Source organism: Theropithecus gelada, chromosome 3 (genome assembly GCF_003255815.1).
Source record: "Theropithecus gelada isolate Dixy chromosome 3, Tgel_1.0, whole genome shotgun sequence".
Taxonomy (NCBI): domain Eukaryota; kingdom Metazoa; phylum Chordata; class Mammalia; order Primates; family Cercopithecidae; genus Theropithecus; species Theropithecus gelada.
In genome coordinates, this window is record NC_037670.1 from 67,332,198 (window position 1) to 67,352,762 (window position 20,565).

Genomic DNA, 20,565 nt, shown 5'->3' on the forward strand with positions numbered 1-20,565 from the left:
CTCCAGCAGCAAGCCTGGTCCTGCTCCCACAGTGAGCCCTCAGCTGGTCCTGGCCACGCTTCCTCCTGGCCACCCTCTGGGCTGTGCCTGTCTCGTGTCCGCACCCCAACTCTGGGCAGTGCCTGCCTTCAGTACTGGCTGCAGAGTAGGCCTAGGGTGAAAATGCTCCTGTCCTGCCTGGCCCCAGACACAGTGCTCTCCATGGATTCAGAGCCTACCCAAAGGTCACACAGATGGCAGCTAGATCCCAGCTCAGCCACCTTCTGGCTGCCAGACTCTGGCATGTTACTTTAGTGGCCCCTGCTTTCTTGTCTGTAATTCCAGCTCCTAGGCAGTGCTGTTCTGAAGACTGAATGAGATGAAATAGCTCCAACAGTGAAGAGCTATTCTAAAGGTGTCAAAATAAGACTATCTTTTGCTAAAGCTAATATTCATCAGCCTTCATTCTCGATTTTCAGGGGAGGAAACCTAGGAGGAGCAATTTTCCCAAGGTGAAACAGTTTGCAAATCCCACAAATGGGATTTGAACCCAGGTAACCTGGTCCTGAATGCTTGTCCGGAGGCCTGTGGAGTATGGAGTTGGTGTGAAGATGCTCACACCAGCCCCCACACGCTGCCTTGGCCCCTGGCCATGGGGTGGACACAGGTACGCCCCTGCTGTGGCTCTGCGGCAGGAACTCAAGGTGAATATCTGGCAGTCACTGCCAGGATCATGTCGAAACAGAAAGCTACCTACTGACTTCAGGAAAGCGTTACTCCTCTCCAGCCTGGTACCCAGATGTTTGGGACCTGAGGCCAGTTCACATGTTTGCTACTCCATGGAGTCTCCCAAAGAGGGGTGCTTATGCCTCTTGCGTCAGAATTTCCCACAGGGTACATGTCAAAATATAGACGTCCAGCCCCCACCTGCTGACCTACTAAATTTGGAGTAGGTGGTGAGAGTTTTGGCATTTTCTTGTGTTTCTCAATGACCCCAATGAGACCTGCTGCCACCACCCAGCCCTGCAGAGGCTGAGCCCCTCTGCACCACCACTGCACACACTGTTCAGGGAAGCGGGACTCACTGCCTCGAGAAACAGCCGCACTCTGACCATCAGGCAGGTCTCCATCACATGCACCCCACAACCTTCTGAACTGTCTTCCCACAGGGCATGGCTCTCACTCCCTGCACCCCCCAGCACAGCTTTCCTCCATCCCCGGACAGTGCCTGGCCTTGCACGCTGCTGAGGAGGGCCCTTCGAAGGCCATACGGTGTGTGGGTGTCTGCAGCAGCCCCCGCCAGATGCTTGCTGGAGGCTGCTTCCTCCTCCAAATCCCCCACCGCCAGAAAGCAGAAAGGGCTGGTCTTGCCTGTGCGGCCCAGAGGTAGTCCAGCCTCAGCCTGATGTCCACCTGCCTGGCATGCAGGGCCAGCGCACAGGAGAAGAGCAGGATGGCCACAATTGGCTCATAGCTGCGCCCGGAGACGGCACCACCCCTGGGGGAAGATGAGGAAGAAAAGCCAAGTGAGTGCCGAGCTTCCAGGGCAAGACTCTGCCACCAAACCCAAGAACCGTTCAGAGTGACCCTCAGGTGGTGACACCCAAAAACAGCTTGCTGGCATTTACCCTGGCCAAGAGTCACTTGCTAGAACTTGGGTTGAAGAGAAACCGTCACCAAACTAAAAAAATTGTATACAATTCATCTTGACTAGTTCTGAAATCAGAAGCTTATAATGCATATCTATACACACAGATTCAGTAGCACTTCTGCTTAGGCCTTTTTCTCTAGGAGCCACACACTTACCCAGTCCTGGTGTATCCGCTGAGCTCCAGTACGAGGATGTAGGACGTGGTGAGCCCGGACAGCAGGATCATTTTTGGCAAGGAGGACACCCGAAAAAATATGGCTAGCGGGAGGGTGCCCACCAGGCAGCAGAGCAGGGCATGGTGCGTAGACTCGCAGGGCAGGGTGGGCAGGGCTGTGCGCTGGCCCCCGGATGAAAGGACCACCAGGGAACTGTTGGGCTTGGAGCTCCAGGCCCAGGGCAGGCAGCCCACCTGGGAAGGGAGGGGTCACAGGGGCTTAAGAGAGGGCGGGTGAGGACCTGCAGCCTCTAAGCATGGTCAGGTGTCCCTCTTCAAGCAGGTCTCCCAAGGTTTTGCTCTGAGACCCACCCCCAGTGCCACCACACCAAGCTGCAGACCTCATGGCAACTCAAAGCACTTAAAGGCTCCCCACTGGTTGCCAGAGCAGGCAAGAGGCTCCAAGGAGGACCAGGTGGGATCAGCCCTGCCTGCTCCCCAGCCCAGCGCCTCCAACCTGCTACTCCTGCCCCCAGTTCCAACCTGTTACTCCTGCCCCAGCTCCATCCTGTTCCTCCTGCCACCAGCTCTGTCCTGTTCCTCCTGCCCCCAGCTCTATCCTGTTCCTCCTGCCCCCAGTTCTGTCCTGTTAATCATGCCCCCAGCTCTATCCTATTCTTCCTGCCCCCAGCTCTGTACTGTTCCTCCTGCCTCCAGCTCCATCCTGTTACTCCTGCCTTCTTCTATCCTGTTACTCCTGCCCCACTTCTATCCTGTTACTCCCACTACAAACTCCATCCTGTTACTCCTGCCCATTTCAATCCTTTCACTCCAACCCCCAGTTCCATCCTGTTCCTCCTGGCCCAGCTTCATCCTGTTACTGCTGCCCAGCTCCATCCTGTTCCTCCTGCCCCATCTCTGTCCTGTTTTTCCACCCCGCTTCTGTCCTCTGCACTGTATGAAGAAGCCAGGCTCCTTTCACCAGGGAGAGTTTCCATTTTCCTCTGCTAAGTAAAGTCTCTTGTTCCCTCGCTTTCGGGGCCCCACGCCTGTTCCCAGAGGTCTCTGCTGAACTCCCTGTCTCTGCAGCCCTGGGTCCTGGCCTCTGGGCTGGTCCTCCATGCCATGCCCTCTCCCACACCAGTGCATGCTGCAAGCTGGAGATGCTCACCACACATCCTTGGGCTACTGAGTAGATTAAGACCACTATGAAAATACACAGGACAGTGCGAATCTGAATCGTCAGGCACCCTGGAAAACACTGAATAAGAAATGTTAATTAGAAAATACCCTCTGATTACCAAGGTGAGTCACGTGCACAGTTAATACTTCCTACAGTGGAATGTGCAGATGACCTGCAAGCCGCTAGGTCCACACCCGTTATTCACCCTCCTCACAGGTCTCTTGGCTGTTTTCATTTGTTTATTCTCCCAGGTGAAAAGCTTGCCAAAGTTAAAATAAGTCTTTAAATTACAAAGTCTTCAAATTACAAAGAATAATACTTCCCTTCCTTCCACCCGCATTGTAACTTTGATTGGCACTGAAGTTAACTGGATAGATTAACTTGGTATTTTCATTATACTGAATTCTTCCATTTCAGAAATGGTACAAATTTCCATTCATTTGCATCTTCTTTGATATGCTCTAAATAAATTTTATTATTTTGCTCACATAGGTTTTATAGAGTTCTTAAGTTACTAGAAATTTTATTTTAAATGTATTTATTATAAAGACATTTTGAAATCGTCAAAAAGTGATTTCATGGAGAAAAGTAAGAAGTCCTTTTTACACTTAACACTTCTGAAAGTATAAATATAAACTAAAATTAACACCCACAGGCGCCTTACAGAAAACAACTCACCCTGCTAGAGTCCCCGACTAGCTGGGGTGCCCTTCGCGGGCTACACGGTTATTCCCTTAACCCCCACATGAAGTCAGATCATTACTATCTCCGCTCTACAGTTGAGAAAAAGATGGCACAACTGCCACCCAGTCCAGTATCACTTCTTCTATGGAAAAGGACAGGGCAGTGTGTCCCAACTCACCCAACTGGTGGGTTATGGATCTGGGATCCAGTTCTAGGTTTCCTAAGTTGGTATTTCACCAACACGGTGGTCTCTGCTGATCTCAGAAGAACTGCTGCTCTGCAGCGGTGTGAGGCTCAAACACTTTACTGACCATGGCTCACTGCACTTCCCTCCCGGTCCCATCTTGGCCTCTGGGCAAGATGCGGGGGCAAGTCCTTGATCCCCACTGCAGCCTCCCATCATCTGCTTCCCCCACTTCCTCCTGGCGTGAGCTTGATGTTCTAAGGGAAGCCACCAGAGCCACTGGCAGGACCCCATGCAGGAGCCATACCACAGGCCTGGGAACAAGATTTTGGAGCAAGATCCTGCCATCTTTTGCAGGTAACTATTCTCCTTTTGAGAAAGGCTCTTGGCCTACTGCTAGGCCTAAGTAGAGCCTAAACCCTTACCTGTGGGCCACCAAGTTACCGTATGACCTGAGCTGCCCATCATGAACTGGGTGTTACCTGACCCACCCAGCCATAAAGCTAGGTGTGAACAGCAGCCCTCCATCATCCAATGAAAGTGCTAATATATATGATCAGCTCTGAGCAGACCCTTAAGGCACAAGTGACATGACAAAGTGGCCCCAATGACCATAGTCCCCAGTCCTGCTACCCTGCCTTCTCTCTCCCAGCCTGCACCTACGGCCTCATGGGGAGCTCCCTCTGATTAGGTGACAGAGTAAGAGAAGCTCAGGCCTTGTGGCAGCTGCAACACTTCAGCCCATGTGACACAGCCCTGAGGGATAATGGTGAAGGGAAATCCTCCCAGTGGGCAGAACTTTGGGCAGTTCTCCTGGGTGGGCACTTTGCTTCCAAGGAGAAATGGTGAGATGTACAGTCATATACTGACTCATGAGCTGTGGACAACGGTTTGGTTGGATGGTCAGGGAGTTGGGAAAGACATGGTTGGAAAATTAGTGACAAGGGGGTCTGGGGAAAAAGTATGTAGATAAACCTCTCCGAGTGGGTGAAAAATGTTAAGATACTTTGTCCCATGTGAACGTTCACGAAAGGGTGACCTCAGCAGGGGAGAATTCGAATCCAGTGGATAGGACGACCCCTACTGTGGACACCAGTCACTCTATTTCCTCAGCCACTCCTGTCATCCCAATGGGCTTATGGACAAAGTGGCCATGGTGGCACTTCGGGAGATGATGTCACCTGAGGATGGGAGGGAGAAAAAGCAGGCACCATTTCCTGACTGTCTGCACTCACAGGGGCTAGAATGAAGCCCTTGGGCTGTCTCTGGTGGTGCTACACTCCCCTCTGTGCGGCGAGGCTCCCTTCCCCCCAACTTAAGGATCTCTGCCAAGGTTCTCTCTTTTCTTCAAAGCCATCTAGTTTAACTCAAGTATCATAACTGGAGGAAATCTTCCTTCCACCACCTCCCACCTTCCACACCTTGGCTTGGGGACCTATGATGGGATGTGGCCTCTACCCTAGCCAGCCTGGGTGCACGCAACATGCTCCTGAGCCTGTCCCATCCGCCTCCCTTAGAGCTCTAGGAAGACAAGAAGGAGGATAAGGAAAACAGGGCTTAAATGCAGGTCTGGAAAACAGGGCTTAAATATAGGTCCGTGAGCACCAGGCCAGGGTGGGAGGAGTGGGAGCAGCTTATCCGAGGCACACCCAGCCACCTTGTGGACCACATCGTGCCCACATCCGCAGGGTCCTGCCAAGGGCCTCTGAATGTGCCTGACGCCTTGACCTCAGCCTGCCCCACCTGCAGCACCCGGGGTCCAGCCAGTGTGCACCTCCCAGGCTTCCTCCTCTCCTCTGCCCGCTCCTGATGTTCTCAGCCTGCAACCTGGACAGAAAAAGTCCACATCCTGCCCCAGGTATTCCCTTTCAACTCTCAGCAGGACCCTTGGGTCAACTCTGCCGCCCTCCACAGATGACAAAGACGGACTCTGCATGCCCTCCCCACTGTTAAGACGGACAGGATTAGGCACCTCCCCACCCTGATTCCCAGGATGAACTCCACCCACTGCCCCACCCCCACTCAGCCTTCTCTGTCTCATCTGACTTCAGAACACACCAACTGAGCGTGTGCTTGCCAGGCCCTGCTCCACAGACTGTACAAATGAGCTCACTGACTCCTCATGTCAAGCCAGTGAGGTGGGGGCCATCATCACCGCCATTTCACAGAGGGCAACCCTGGGCCCAGAGAACTGGAGCCCAAGCCTGGAGTTGGCACACCCCCGACGGATGGGGATGGGGAAGCCAGACAGGGGTGAAGATCCCAAGGGGCCATGGAGCTGCCACACTGCCCTGGGCACCCTGGCTCTGGACACTGTCAATGTCAGGGAGGGAAACATTTCTACTCAGCCTTCTTGGGGATGTGTTCTGGAACTAACTCTGTCTGCATGACCCGCCACATCCACTCAGGCCACAATGGCCTTCTGCTGGGTGGCCCTGACCTACCCACTGCTGGCATTCTGCAAACCTCCCTCACCTCCATCCTCACAGCCATTCGCACAGGCCTCTTCCCCGGCCTAGGGTCAGCAGGGATGCTCAGAGCCCAGTGCAGACCCTGTGAAGAGGAGCCTAAACACTTGTGATTCAATCAAACCCTGACCCAGTACACACTGGCTGTGAGCTGAATCCCCTCTCCTGTCCTAGCTGACAAGTCTGGGTGCTCAGTCTCCGCTCTGCTTCCTCCACATCAGCTGTAAGCACCACTGATGGCGCTCCCAGGAAAGCTGGACCCCCACTGCTTTTCGAGCCTGGCACTTCCAAACCGCATACTTAGGAAAAAAATGCTCTATGCTCACTCACAGAAGAGGGTGAGAAGGGAGAGTGAATATTCAGAAGGAAAGGAGCTAGTGGCATCCAGGGCAGAGTCCACCAAGAGAACAAAACACTGGAATACAGAAGAAGCTTCATGGGATAACTGCAGGCTAGCCTCTTTTAATGTCGGCACCTGGAAGTATTCTGGCCAAAGTTCCCAGCCATGAGGGCAGCTCCCTTATTAACAAAAGGGAGATGATGTCTCAGTGCCCCACTTCCACAGATCATGTGTTTTTTAGAACCAAGGGGTTTCTAAATTTGAATATTATTTTTATGGACAGATTGGGTGCAGATTTTGCTTCCTGTTTTCATGAGCACATCCCTTAGCCTGCCTGAGCCTGCTTTCCTCACATGGGGGAAAGGGGCTGACCCGTCTCACCACCTGGCTTGCGAGGCTCTCGTGGAGTCACAGAAAGCAGTGTACGTCCACTCACAAGAACCAGTATTCCTGGGCTGGGACCTCTGGCCAGAGCTTTCCAGGCCGGTGCATTCCTTGGCTTCTGCTTTGTGGTTGCTCTTCTTGCCCAGTGGCTTTTCACATTTTCTGCATATCTTACACTATTTGTACACCATCGGGTAGGCACACTGGTTCCCACCATTGAGGACAAAGGAATAGGCTTTAAAAACTGTCATCCATCTGTCCTGCATTCACTTGAAATTACATGAAAAACAGCAATCTTACCTGAAGTGGTAAATTTTAAAATTTGCCAAACCAAATGTCACTTAATCTATAAAAGTCGAGGAAACAGGAATGAAGTTTTAATAGTTAGCATTTTTTAAATTTAAAAACTCAAGATAGTACCTACGAATAATGACAAAGTTAAATAAATGAAACTATATTTAATCTTTTAAAAAAGTTGCTGTTTTCAATAGTTATGCAAAAATAACACTGGGTCTCCCAGAAGTGATACCCCGGGGTCGGCTGAGGGAAACGAGCCGTTTAGAAATGAAGGTGGGAAATGTGACGAAGGAATGAAGGCTTAGGAACTACAGAGTCCTCCCAAGTGAGCCACAGATAGTACAAGGCCACAGAGCTCAGGTCTTTCCTGCAAAAGCCCACAGGACAAAGCAGATGAGGCATCAGGGCCCAGATAGCACAATGTTCCTGGAAAATGTCACCCCTCTCCAAAGTCTGTGACATAAACGCAGAATAAACATCCCTCTTCTGTCCTGCTGCTAGACTCTCCATTCCAGAACAGGATCGGTATCTTGTGCTCATTTGTTTAATCAGTACCAATCACCAGTCTATTGTGCCCGCCGGGCATACTCCCAGAGGAGTGCATGTGCCCAGTGCAGAACTGGGTCTTCATGAGCATCTGCTATGTGAGCAGACTCTTTCTTCCTGTCGAGGTAGATAAGGGAACAGAACTGCCTCCGCCATCCCACCCCATTCCACCCCATCCCACCCAGTGGGCAGGCAGAGGCCACCCACATACCTGAACCAGGTGATATGCAGGTACAGGACACAGGACACCCACATACCTGATCAAGTGATATGTAGGTACAGGACACAGGCCACACACATACCTGAACCAAGTGATATGCAGGTAGAGGACACGGGCCACTCACATACCTGGACCCGGGTGATGTGCAGGTACAGGACACAGGCCACCCACATACCTGAACCAGGTGAAGTGCAGGTAGAGGACACGGGCCACTCACATACCTGGACCCGGGTGATGTGCAGGTACAGGACACAGGCCACCAGGAAGCAGATGCAGAATACTAGCAGGAGCAGGACGGCCACACTCCTGGGGGACAGAAAACATGAGGGTCACTGATACGTGGGGATCAGGAGAGGTGGACCCAAGAGATGGCTGAGAATTGGCCCCTCCCTCCACATCCCCTGTGCCCTCAGGAGGAAGCAGCATCGTTAACCTGGATGCCTGCCACTCAGGTCTTTGGGGACTGACACAGCTGGTTCTCTTTTTTAGGAGAGGGCCTGCCACTCGGGTCTCTGGGGACTGACATGGCTGGTTCTCTTTTTTAGGAAAGGGCATCTGGGGTTCCTGAGTGAGAAGGGGGCCCCTCCTGAGTTGACCTCCCACTTCTCCTACCCCCACCGCAGAGATCTAGCTTAGGCTGAGAATCACAGAACTTTTCTGGAAGCCTTTTTCCTCATGATGGAAAGACAGGAGTTTCCCCGACTTTGCAGAGCTATTCTCTAGCTGGGCTTTGTCTGGGAAGGACGTTTTTAGAAAACGCTTAAATCCCAAATAGGCCCATGAGGCAGGCTGCTGAGTTCAGTGTCTGTGGGCTGGGCAGGATGCAGAGCACCCAGGGCTGAGCTCCCTCCTCCTCCGCAGGTGTGGGGTGGCCTCCATGCGCTTTCAAACTCAGAGGAGGTAGTATTCCCGTAGGTAGCTTTTATTAAGAAATGAGTACGCCTGAAAGTAAAGTGGCAAGTACACACCTAGTGGTGTCTTTCTTGCAAAAACATAAAAAACAAATAAAAGCTGCCAAACTCACATTGACTTATATGATGTTTAAATGTTATTTAAATTATTGTTTTTCTTCCTTTTAAGAGGCCACTTTTCCTGATTTTAAGTTTTTGAAAATAACATAGATCTAGAAGCCAATGAGCTCATTCAGTGCAGTTTCTTCTCAAAAGTTATTGTTATTATTATTATTATTTTTAGAGACAAGGTCTCACTATGTCATCCAGGCTGGAGTGTAGTGGTGAGATCATAGCTCACTGCAGCCTTAGACTCCTGAGTTCAAGGCATCCTCCTGCCTCTGCTTCCTGAGTAGCTGGGACTACAAGCAAGTGCTACCATGTCCGGCTAATATTTTTTTTTTTTTTTTTTTTTGTAGAGATAGAGTGTTGCTATATTGCTCAGGCTGGTCTCAAACTACTGGCCTCAAATAATCCTCCTGCTTCAGCCTCCCAAAGTGCTGGGGTTACAGGCATGAGCCACTACACCCAGCCAAAAGCTATTATTACAGCAATGGTGTATGTTGCATAGATGAAAAAACATGAAACTATGTGGTGTCTTAAAATTAAGTAAACTCAGAATTTAAAATGGAAAGTGGCCAGTCCCATGCCATATGCCATCAAGGCTTGTTACACTACTGACACGAGAAAATGAGGAAATGATGGCTGGCTAATGTCTTCCCCGAAATGTTGAGCACATTGGGACAGTAACCGTGGGAGACGAAGCTTGAGCACATAACAGAAATACAATCACGAACCCCAGAAACCAGGACTTCTTGTTGAGTTCCTCACCTTGTTGACAGAAATACTCACTGTGGGAATATTAGAAGGTAGACAAGGCCAAATAAGGCAGCCAGGATGAGGGTGAGGACAACAGCGCTGGTGAAATACTCGTCCTGAAGCTGGTGGTACTGTGTAAGAGAGAAGTCAATCCATCAGGGCTGAAGGCTTCCTCCAGCCACGCAGCGCCTTCGCAAGTAGCACCAGTGGAGCCGAAAACCAGAGTTGCTTACCTTTTGCTCCCGTTCGACATGTTTGTACTTCAGGGTAAAGAAGTTCAGGTCTGCCATCTCCAGCTCTGTCTGGCGGGCTTCTAAGAGGCGGCTGATGTACCTGTTGACACGAGTGCCCGGGGTGGTGTAGACAACGTTGGTAGAAAAAGATGAGCGGTTTCTGAGTTTTTCTGAGGCTGTTCTCAATGCCCTCCGCTGCAGCCATCATGGAAATAAAGGAATATCATCAAATTCTCCACTTACTGAAGAAAAGCACCTGTACTCTCCCTCCAGCCTGATCTGCTGCAGGGTGGGGTCGGGTTTGGGAATCTGACATTTAATAATCATGGCTCTGCCCTGCTGGTGGTGAGATGGCAGGTAAGTCATCTCAGCAGCCAGTGTTGGGGTTCCCACACCTGTAATGGGGGTTTTATGGCCCCTGAGTGATGGCATGGCAGCAAGGATTACGTGATTAAACACGTGTGCAGTGCGGAGAACAGCACTCAGTAAGAGCAGGTTCCTAAACTCATAAAACCCCAACACGTGCAGAAAGAGATGCCCCAGAGTTACAAGAGCAGGAGTCCAACCCCCTCCTTCTAAGAGAGAGAAACGGTGGCAAAAGGAGTGGCTTCACCAATCTCTCACTCTGGCCAGGGCTGATGGGAACAGAGAGTGAGCCTCTCCTCCACAGCTTCCACATGTCACATGAAGGATACAAGAAAGCACCCATTTGCCAAAAGGAAAATAGAGTCTAATTTAAAACCACTTGCCATCAGCTCACTATCAGTGCTTCATAAACAGAACCTCTGGTACTTAACACACTTGAGAAGAAAATAAGAATATTAAAACGGGCTGCCATGCGGTTCCAGAAAAGATAAAATGAACATACTTGTTTTTATTCCTACTGAGTGGTAAAAACACTGACAATACATATAAAATAAACACATAGACTGTGAAAGGTGGAAAGAAGAGGGTGATCTCAGGAACCTTGCAACTCAAAGGAAAACAGTGTGGGGCAGGTGGTGTCTCTTGGGGTTTCTTTCTGCCTTATTTATCCCAGACTAGAAACCAGAGAAGCCGGCATCCAAAAACTTTTTTAAAGTGCCCCCTACACAAAAGCCTGTTCTTTCCAGCCAAAAAAAAAAAAGACAACCTAGCAAAACAGAAAACTTTTAGACAATACCACCCTATTGTAGCCAAAGACCATTAAAAAAAAAAAAAAAAATCTGTGGCCCCAGCTCCACCCAGGCCAGCAAAGACCATGTGGGGAGCCGCGACTTTGATCTTTATTAGGCTGTGAGGAGGCACACCCAAGGCCCCACTGACATAGTGCCAGAGAAACTTGAATAGGTTCATCTCCACTGAGTGGTAATGAGCTCCCACCTGCATTGTCAGTGGAGGCCGAACAAGGAATCTGAACATTCATATCTACTCAACAGTAACAAGGTGCCAGGTGTCACCTTGGTGCCAAATGCCAGGCTGTCATGGAGGATGAGTAGGAAACCTGGAATTCCACCTGCACTGCCCCAATGCTGTAAAGTCTGAAGAGATTTCAATAGGGTTCAGAGTATCACAACATAATACCCAAATGTCTAGGATATGAAAAAAAAAAATTCACAATATCAAACTTTAAAAAATGTCAACTTGAATGAGAAAGACAATCAACAGATACTAACTTCAAGATGACAGAGCTGTTAAAATTATCTGACAAGAATTTTAAAGCAGTCATTATAAAAATGCTTCAATAAGTAATTATGGACACACCTGAAACAAATTATAGAAAGTCTCAGAATAAAAGAAAGTATAAGAAAGAACAGATAAAAATTACAGACCTGAAAAATACAATAATCAAAATTTAAAATCCAATGGATGAGCTGAACTGCAGACTGAAGTGCACAGAGTAAAGAATTCCTGACCTAGAAGACAGAGCCACAGAAATTATCCAATCTGAACAATGAAAAGAAACCAGACTTTAAAAAAAAACCAAAAAAAAAAAACCGAGCCTTTGGAACTGTGGAACTAAAATGGAAGATTTAACATTCATTCATGTCATCAGGGTCCCAGAAGGAAGAAAAAGGGTATGAGACTGAACAAATATTAGAAGAAATAATAGCAGAAAATGTCCCAAGTTTGGCAAAAGATATAAATCTATAGATTGAAGTGAGAAAATCTCAAACAGGGCAAACTCAAAGAAACAGATGCCAACACACATCATAATTAACTTCCAAGAACAAAAGACAAAGGAAAATTCTTGAAAGCAGCATGAGAAAACTGATATCTGATTTTTTGGGGGGAGGGGAAGAAATTAGAATAATAGTGTCATTTCTTCAGAAACCATGGAAGCCAGAAAAAAGTGGGAAAACATTTGTCAAGTGCTCAAGAACCGTCAACCCAGAATTCAACATCTAGCAAAATTATACTTCAGAAGTGAAAAAAAAATTATAATATTTTTAGATAAAGGAAAGTTGAAAGACTTTATAATCAACCTAAAGAATAGCAAAAAGAAATTCTTGAAACAAAAAAAGAAAATAGTAAAAGAAGGAATGTTGAAACATCACGAAGACAAATAACAGAAAGGATAAAAATGTGGGTAAATGCAATATACTTTCCTTCTTCTCTTGAATTTTCTACATGTTTTCTGGTGGAACTAAAGATTATAAGTTGTCTGATATATATAGAGGAAATATTTATGACATTTATGTTATAAATGGGGAAGGATAAAGGGACTTAAAGAGAGGTAAGGTTTCTACACTAAACTTGTTAAAATGTTGACATCAGTAGGCTGTAATACTATGTAAAAATGATATATATCTAGATAAACTACAAAAAATTGTACGCAACAAGACACACTATATATAAATCAAAATGGAATTCTAAAAATTGCTCACATAAACCACAGCAACATAGGAAAAAAAAACAAATAAAAACAGAAGGAACAAACAGAAAACAAAAAATAAGTTAAACAGCAGACTTACCAATAACGTATCAATAATTGCATTAAGTGTAGATATTCTAAATATACCAATTAAAAGAGGCTGTACTAAATAATTTAACAAATATGATCCAAATATATGCTGTCTAAAGAAACTCACTTCAAATATAGCAATATATGTAGGTTGAAATTAATAGAATAGAAATTATACATCGTGCAAACTTTAAAGAAAGTAGGAGTGGCTGTAGTGGTAACAGAAAAAGTAGATATCAGAGCAAAAAATATTTACCAGGGATAGAGAGAGACATTACAAACTGATTAAAGAGTCAATGTAAAAGGAAGACATAGAAGTCCTAAATGTGTATGCATAAAACAATAGAAATTTCAATCACACAAAGCCAAAACTGATAGAATTTAAGGAGAAAGAGCTAGGCGCGGTGGCTCACGCCTGTAATCCCAGCACTTTGGGAGGCCAAGGCAGGTGGATCACAAGGTTAGGAGTTCAAGACCAGCCTGGCCAAAATGGTGAAACTCCGCCTCTACTAAAAATACAAAAATTAGCTGGGCATGGTGGAGGGCGCCTGTAATCCCAGCTACTCGAGAGGCTGAGGCAGAGAATTGCTCGAACCCAGGAGGCAGAGGTTGCAGTGAGCTGAGATCACGCCACTGCATTCCAGCCTGGGTGACAGACAGAGATTCCGTCTCAAAAAAAAAAAAAAAAAAAAAAGAGAGAGAATTTAAGGAGAAATAAACAAATTCTCAATTACAGTTGGAGATGTCAACATCTCTCTTGAACAATCAGTAGGACAACTAGACATAAAATAAGCTAAGACATCATCAAACAACATGATCTAATTGGCATTTATAAAATATTCCATGCAACAATGGCAGAATACATTCTTTTCAGGTACCCAAGAGTATGTATTAAGAGACCTTAGCCATAAAACAAAACTCAACAAATTTAAAACAATTGAAATCATACACATCATGTACTCTCAGACCAAAACAGAGTCAAACTAAAACTAGTGAGTTAGATAACAGGAAAATTTCCAAGCATTTCTAAATAAGCCATAGGTCAAAGGGGAAGTCTCAAGGAAAAAAAATACATACATATATACACACACACACACACACACACACACACACACTCATCTGAATGAACATACGCCAAAATCTACGGGATGCAGCTAAAGCAGTGCTGAAAGCTAATTAATAGTACTAAATACCTATATAAGAAAATAGAAAAAGTCTCAAATCAATAATTTAATTGCCATGTTAACAAACTAGAAAAAGAAATGCAAAATAGACTCAAAGCTAACAGTAGAAAGGAAATAACAAAGAGAAGAATTCAATAAAAAGAAAACAAACAAAAAAAAAAATAGAGAAAATCAATGAAACCAAAAGCTGGTTCTTTGAAAATATCCATAAAGTTGGCAAATCACTGCAAGCCTGAAAAATAGGAGTGAAAAGACACTAACAAATTTAGAAATAAAATGAAATTTTACTACATACTGTGCAGGCATCAAAAGGTTAATGAAGGAATATTAGAAACAACTCTACACACATAAATTTGACAACTTAGATCAAATGAACTATTCTTTGAAACACAACTACCACAACCTATCCAACATAAAGGGTAAATTGAAAAATCCTATAATTTCTAAAGAAATTGACTTTATAATTTAAAAATTCCTGAAGAAGTAACCTCCATGCCCAGATGGTTTCACTGACAAATTCTAGCAAATGTTTAAAGAATTAGCACCAGTTTTAACCAATCTCTTCCAGAAAATAGAAGAGGAAGCAACACTTCCCAAGTCACTTTATAAAGTCAGTATTACCCTGATACCAACACTAGACAAAGATAGTACAAAAGAGAAAACTAAGATAGTACAAAAGAGGAAACTACAGGCCAATATCCCTCATGGATGTAGATATAAAACAATCTAACAAAATATTAGCAAATAAAATTCAGCAATATATAATTAGAATTTTATATAATAAACAATTATAGGGATGAAAGGCTAGTTAAATACTTGAACATCAATGTAACCACCAGATGAACTGGTTAAAGAGGAAAGTCAATTGATACAGAAAAATCATTTGACAAAATTCAATACCCATTCATGATAAAAATTATCAGAAAACTAGGAATTGAGGGGGAACTTCTCCAACTTGATTAAGAACATCTACAAAATGCCTGTAGCTAACATCATACTTAATCATGAAAGACAGAACGCATTCCTTCTATGATCTGGATAAAGTACATGATGTTGGTTCTCACTTCTATTCAACATAGTGCTAAAAACCCCAGTCAGTGCAATAAGGCAAAGGAAGTAAACGGCATACAGATGGGAAAGAAAGAAAATTGTCTCTAGTTTCAGATGACATAATGATCTACATGGAAAATCCCAAGGAATATATATATATACATACACATACATATATATACACACACACACACACACATATATATATATATAAATCTCCTAGAACAAATTAGTGAGTTCCACAAGGTGACAGTATAAAAGATAAACATTAAAAAAATGGTATTTCTTTATACTAGTGATGTAAAAAGGAAGACCAACATTAAAATGTAGTATCATTTATAACCACTGAGAAAAATAAAATACAAGATGTAAATCTAACAAAACATGGCGAGGTCTCGTATGCTGAACACCTCACAATGCTGATGAAAGGAATCAAAGAAAATCTGAACAAATGAAGAGGCATACCACATTCATGCAAACAGAAAGGAAAAGGGACTAGAATAGCCCACTTTTCTTTAAAACAATAAAGTAAGAAGAATCACTGTACCTGATTTTAAGACTTATACAACTACATTAATCAAGACAGTATGGTGTTGGCAGACAGACAGATAAATAGATAAATGGAACAGAATAGAGAACCCAGAAATAGCCTCACATAAGTGTGGCCAACTGACTTTTGACAAAAGTTCAAAAGCAATTCAATGAAGGAGGGATAGCTTCTCAGCAAATGGTGCTGGAGCAACCAGATATCCATAAGCAAAAATAAAATCTAAAAAATAAGTGAAACTTACACCTTATGAAAAATGAACTCAAAATGGATCATAGATTTAACTATTAAATGTAAAACTGTAAGATTCTTAGAGTAAAATGTATGTCAAAATTTGGGGACTTGGGCTATGTAAAAGGTTTTTAGATATGACAGCAAAAACATGAATCATAAAAGAGAAAAATCAATACATTGGTTATCTTCAAAACTGAAAACATCTGTTCTATGAAAAGACAAGCTACAGACTGGGAGAAAATAATTGCAAACCACATCTCTAACAAAAGAATCATTTCTAGAATATACCATGAACTCTCGAAAATGAACAGCACAAAAAAAATCAAATAATCCAATTAGAAAGCAGACAAAAGACATGAAGAGACAGTTCACCAAAAGGCAAGAGAACATATGGATAAAAAATGAGCACATGAAAAGATGTTCAACATCCTTAGCCATCAGTGAAATGCAAAAATAAAATCACAGTGAAGTATCACAACATACTTATTAGAATAGCTATATTTAAGAGAGAGAGAGAGAGAGAGAGAACACCAAATGCTGGTGAGGATGCAGAGAAACTGGATCCTTCATACACTGAGAATGCGGATATAAAATAGACACTCTGGAAAACAGTTCGGCAGTTTATGAAAAAAAAATCTAAACATGACCCATCAATCACACATCTGGGCATCTATCCTAGAAGAGTTAACATGTATGTGCACACAAAATTTCGCACAGCAATGTTTATGGCACCTTTATTTGTGAAAGTTAAATACTGGAAACAGAAATGTCCTTCAACAAGCAAATGGCTGAACAAACAGTGGTCTATCCATACCACAAAGGACTATTTAGCAATGAAAGGAAGGCACTATTAACACACACAACTTGGATGGATCCCAAGGCCATAATGCTGGATGAAGAAAAAGCTAACTTCAGAGATCACATACTGTATGATTCCATTGAGAGGGATGATTCCAGGTAAAAACCTCCATACTCAAGGGGAAACTTTGTCCTGAAGCTGGAGATAATGAGGAAACCATGCTCAGAGTCCTTGCCAGTGCAAATCTCTGCTGCACCCCGTAGCTTTTTCATTACCCATTCAGGCTACAACCCCAGACAAGCAGACCTTGACTTGAGTCTCCTGCCAGTCACTGGTTATTTACCTGAGGTTGGGCTTGTTCAGAAGACCAATGGTCAGTATCAAGTGCTCCCTGGTCTGATAGTTCTGAGAGTTCACGTGAAAGGTTGATGGACACAGATCCACCTTGAGGTCAGGGCTGATGGACACATGTCCAGCCTTAAGTCGGGGCGGATGGACATGGGTCCACCCTCCAGTTGGGGCAGATCCACACAAGTTCACCCTCAGGTCAGGGACTGAAGGACACAGGTTCACCCTCAAGTCAGGGACTGAGGGACACAGATCCTCCCTGTGGTCAGGGCCGATGGACAAAGGTCCACCCTCAGGTGAGAAAATGATGGACACAGGTCTACCTTGAGATCAGGGAATGATGGACACAGGTCCACCCTCAGGTCAGGGAACGATGGATCCAGGTCCACTCTCAGGTCAGGGGCTGATGGACACGAGTTCTCCCTCAGATCAGGGACTGAGGAACACAGATCCTCTCTGTGGTTGGGGCTGATGAACACAGGTCCATTTTCCGATTGGTGCTAATGGACATGGATCCTCCCTCAAGTCAGGAGTGACAGACACTGGTCCACCCTCAGGTCAGTCACACCTCCAAACCCTGTCACCACCCAGCATCTTCTGCCTGTCAGCTCACCTGCTATGTCCTGGGTTACTGACTGTCCTCCACAGTCATAAATCACAGTCCTGGGCTGTGATGGGCAGCCACGAGAATGGCCAACACATTGAGAGGAAAGTGGCTGTCCTTCAGTGAGTAGATGATACACACATCTCTGGAAGTGTACCAGGAGGAGCCCAAGGCCACAGGGATGGACAGGAAGGTGAGGCTCCTACAATGCCAAAAGAATCCTGGAGGATGCAGTGATATCACTGACCATATTAACAGTCAGAGGGGGAACCACCAGGTTAAGCATCTTAATACCTACTCAAGAGTATTTTCTAAAATTCAACATCCACTTATCAAAAGAAAAAATCCAAAAGCTAACTCAAAGGGATCACTTTCTTGAAATAATTAGCCATATACTATTACTCCTAACCCAAAGCATCACAATTAGTAGTAAAACCCTATTTAACTATTATAGCCAGAACAAAAAAGAATGCCCACCCTATTGCAATCATTTAACATAGGATGAAAAAGAGAAAGCAAAATTATCACGATTTGAAAAACATACTGTTGTAGATCAAAAAAATGCAACAGAATTAAGTAAAACATTATTGCAATCAGTTTCAAAATGTGTGGACCAAATAAGCTGAAATTTTATCTTCATTAAATTCAGATAGATATGGTAGAAGTTATATTTTTAAAAAATTCCTAGCCATGTTTAAACAAAATGCCCAGGAGATAGGGTAGGAGAGCCCCTAGGTGGATCAGACACAGAGAAGAAAAGACATTGAGCATTGAGCATACCGGTGATTTTTTAAACCATGCTAAAACACAGAGCTGACTCCATTGAGGAAACCAAGGCTCAGGTGCATCGGTGGTGGGAGCGAGCACAGCAAGTGCTTGAGAGAGAAGAATTTGGCAACAGCTATCCGAAATTAAAACAGACACACTATTTAATCCAGCAATTCCAGTACAAAGAAATACTCCAGGCTATCCTCGTAAGATTTACTGAGACATTTGTGAAAAAAGGATGTTCACGACACCAGTAGACATGAGACCAACTTCTAGAAATAAAAGTCCCCACCAACCAACAAGCCAGTGTTGAAGTCACATCCCTCCCTCCCTCCTGCAGCGGGAGGCCATCCAGCCACTTAGAAATGACTCCAAGATTTCTAAAGTCTGTCACCTAGTGAAAAGAGCATGGACGACAAAATGATAAACTATTTGCATTAATCTCTGGTGCACACCCAAATTGTTTTTCTAGAAGGAAATACAAAATGGCAAACATCTTGGAGGACTTAATTTTTGTATCATGTGTGGATGTTGCTTTTATTTTTTAATTCAAGCTTAAATATTTAAGAAGAGAAGAACAAAAGCAGCACTCAATAAAAAGAGAGAGAGACCGAACTGGGAGGCTTCTGGGTGTACCCATTAGAGGAGACAACTGTGCTGCCAGGTATTAGGAAACTGGAATAGAGGCGTGTCCCACGCTGACTCAGGCAGGCAATGTCATGTTCCCCACCTGGTGGGCCCAGTGGGCGATGAGCATAACAACCCTAACAGGCTGCACACACTCAGGCAGACACTTGACTCTCTGGATTCCACTACACAAAACCATCAGAGAAGTAAACGTACTTTCATGACCAAAAGCTCCGTCCACGATTTGCTTCATTTAAACATAACAGAAATAACCTAAATATCAATGGAGGTTAAGTAAATGGTTTCTCTTTAGGCTGGAAATCTATATAATGATTTTTTAAAATCATATTTTTTGCCACCATAAAAAAGAACGAGTTCATGTCCTTTGCAGGGGCATGGATGAAGCTGGAAACCATCATCCTCAGCAAACTAACACAGGAACAGAAAACCAAATACCGCATGTTCTCACTCACAAGTAGAAGTTGAACAATGAGCATACATGGACACAGGGAGGGGAACATCACACATGGAGGCCTGTCAGGGGGTGGGGGAAAGGGAAGAGAGAGCATTAGGACAAATACCTAATGCATACGGGGCTTAAAACCTAGATGACGGGTTGATGGGTGTAGCAAACCACCATGGCACATGTATACCTACGTAACAAACCTGCACGTTCTGCACCTGTATCCCAGAACTTATAAAGTAAACTAAGGACCAAAAAATCATATTTATGATAAGTATTTAATACTATAAGAAAATATTTATGATATATTTGCAAGCAAAAAAAAAAAAAAAAAAACAACGAGCAACCAAACTGCCTGTGTATCATCAAGTTTATTTAAAAAATACAGACACACACACTTAAGAAACTGGAAGGAACAAAATGTTCATGATAGCTTTTTTGTGGGATGGTAGGAATGCAGATAAATGCTTTTCATTTTCTCCCTTGTGCATTTTTGTGTTTCTCCATATTTTCCATAATCAATTATGTTTACGATCAGGAGAAACCGCTGAGAGAAGAAACAGCTGGCGTGAATGCCCTGGGGGGTAAGGGCTGATGGCAGGAGCTCATCCTTGCAGCACTGGTGACAGTGGCTGTTGGGCAGGACCTGAAGCTACGTGCACAGTTGCCCCCGTTGCAGGGTGGGAGACCAAATCCCCAGGAGGACGTCCAGGCCACTCAGTGAGGGATGGATCTGAACCTACAGGAGAGGCATCAGATGTGTGGGGTCTGACACATTTTCTCTGCTTGACCAAATTTCAGCCAGGCTCTGAAACTTCTCCTAGGCCCAATGGTGCACTTCCTTATAAAATCCAGTTTTAGCAGGAACACCCCACCCTCAATATCCTATCCCCCTCCTATCTGAT

The 20,565-nt window shown here is 44.9% G+C and overlaps 1 protein-coding gene across 2 annotated transcripts in view; it reads right to left on the bottom strand.

Annotated features, from left to right (window-relative positions):
* ADCY1 (adenylate cyclase 1) overlaps positions 1–20,565 on the bottom strand; it is a 143,889-nt gene that overhangs the window by 26,092 nt on the left and 97,232 nt on the right. Inside the window, exons 9-14 of one of the 2 annotated variants that reach the window (XM_025379994.1) lie at positions 10,093–10,287; positions 9,893–9,990; positions 8,312–8,396; positions 2,956–3,045; positions 1,786–2,039; positions 1,351–1,477 (exon numbers count right to left, since the gene is read on the bottom strand). In XM_025379994.1, the coding sequence (XP_025235779.1) occupies positions 1,351–1,477; positions 1,786–2,039; positions 2,956–3,045; positions 8,312–8,396; positions 9,893–9,990; positions 10,093–10,287 (849 nt within the window). Of the gene's footprint in view, positions 1–1,350; positions 1,478–1,785; positions 2,040–2,955; positions 3,046–8,311; positions 8,397–9,892; positions 9,991–10,092; positions 10,288–20,025; positions 20,400–20,565 lie in introns of those variants that run through there. The other variant, XM_025379995.1, reaches the window with a different exon arrangement.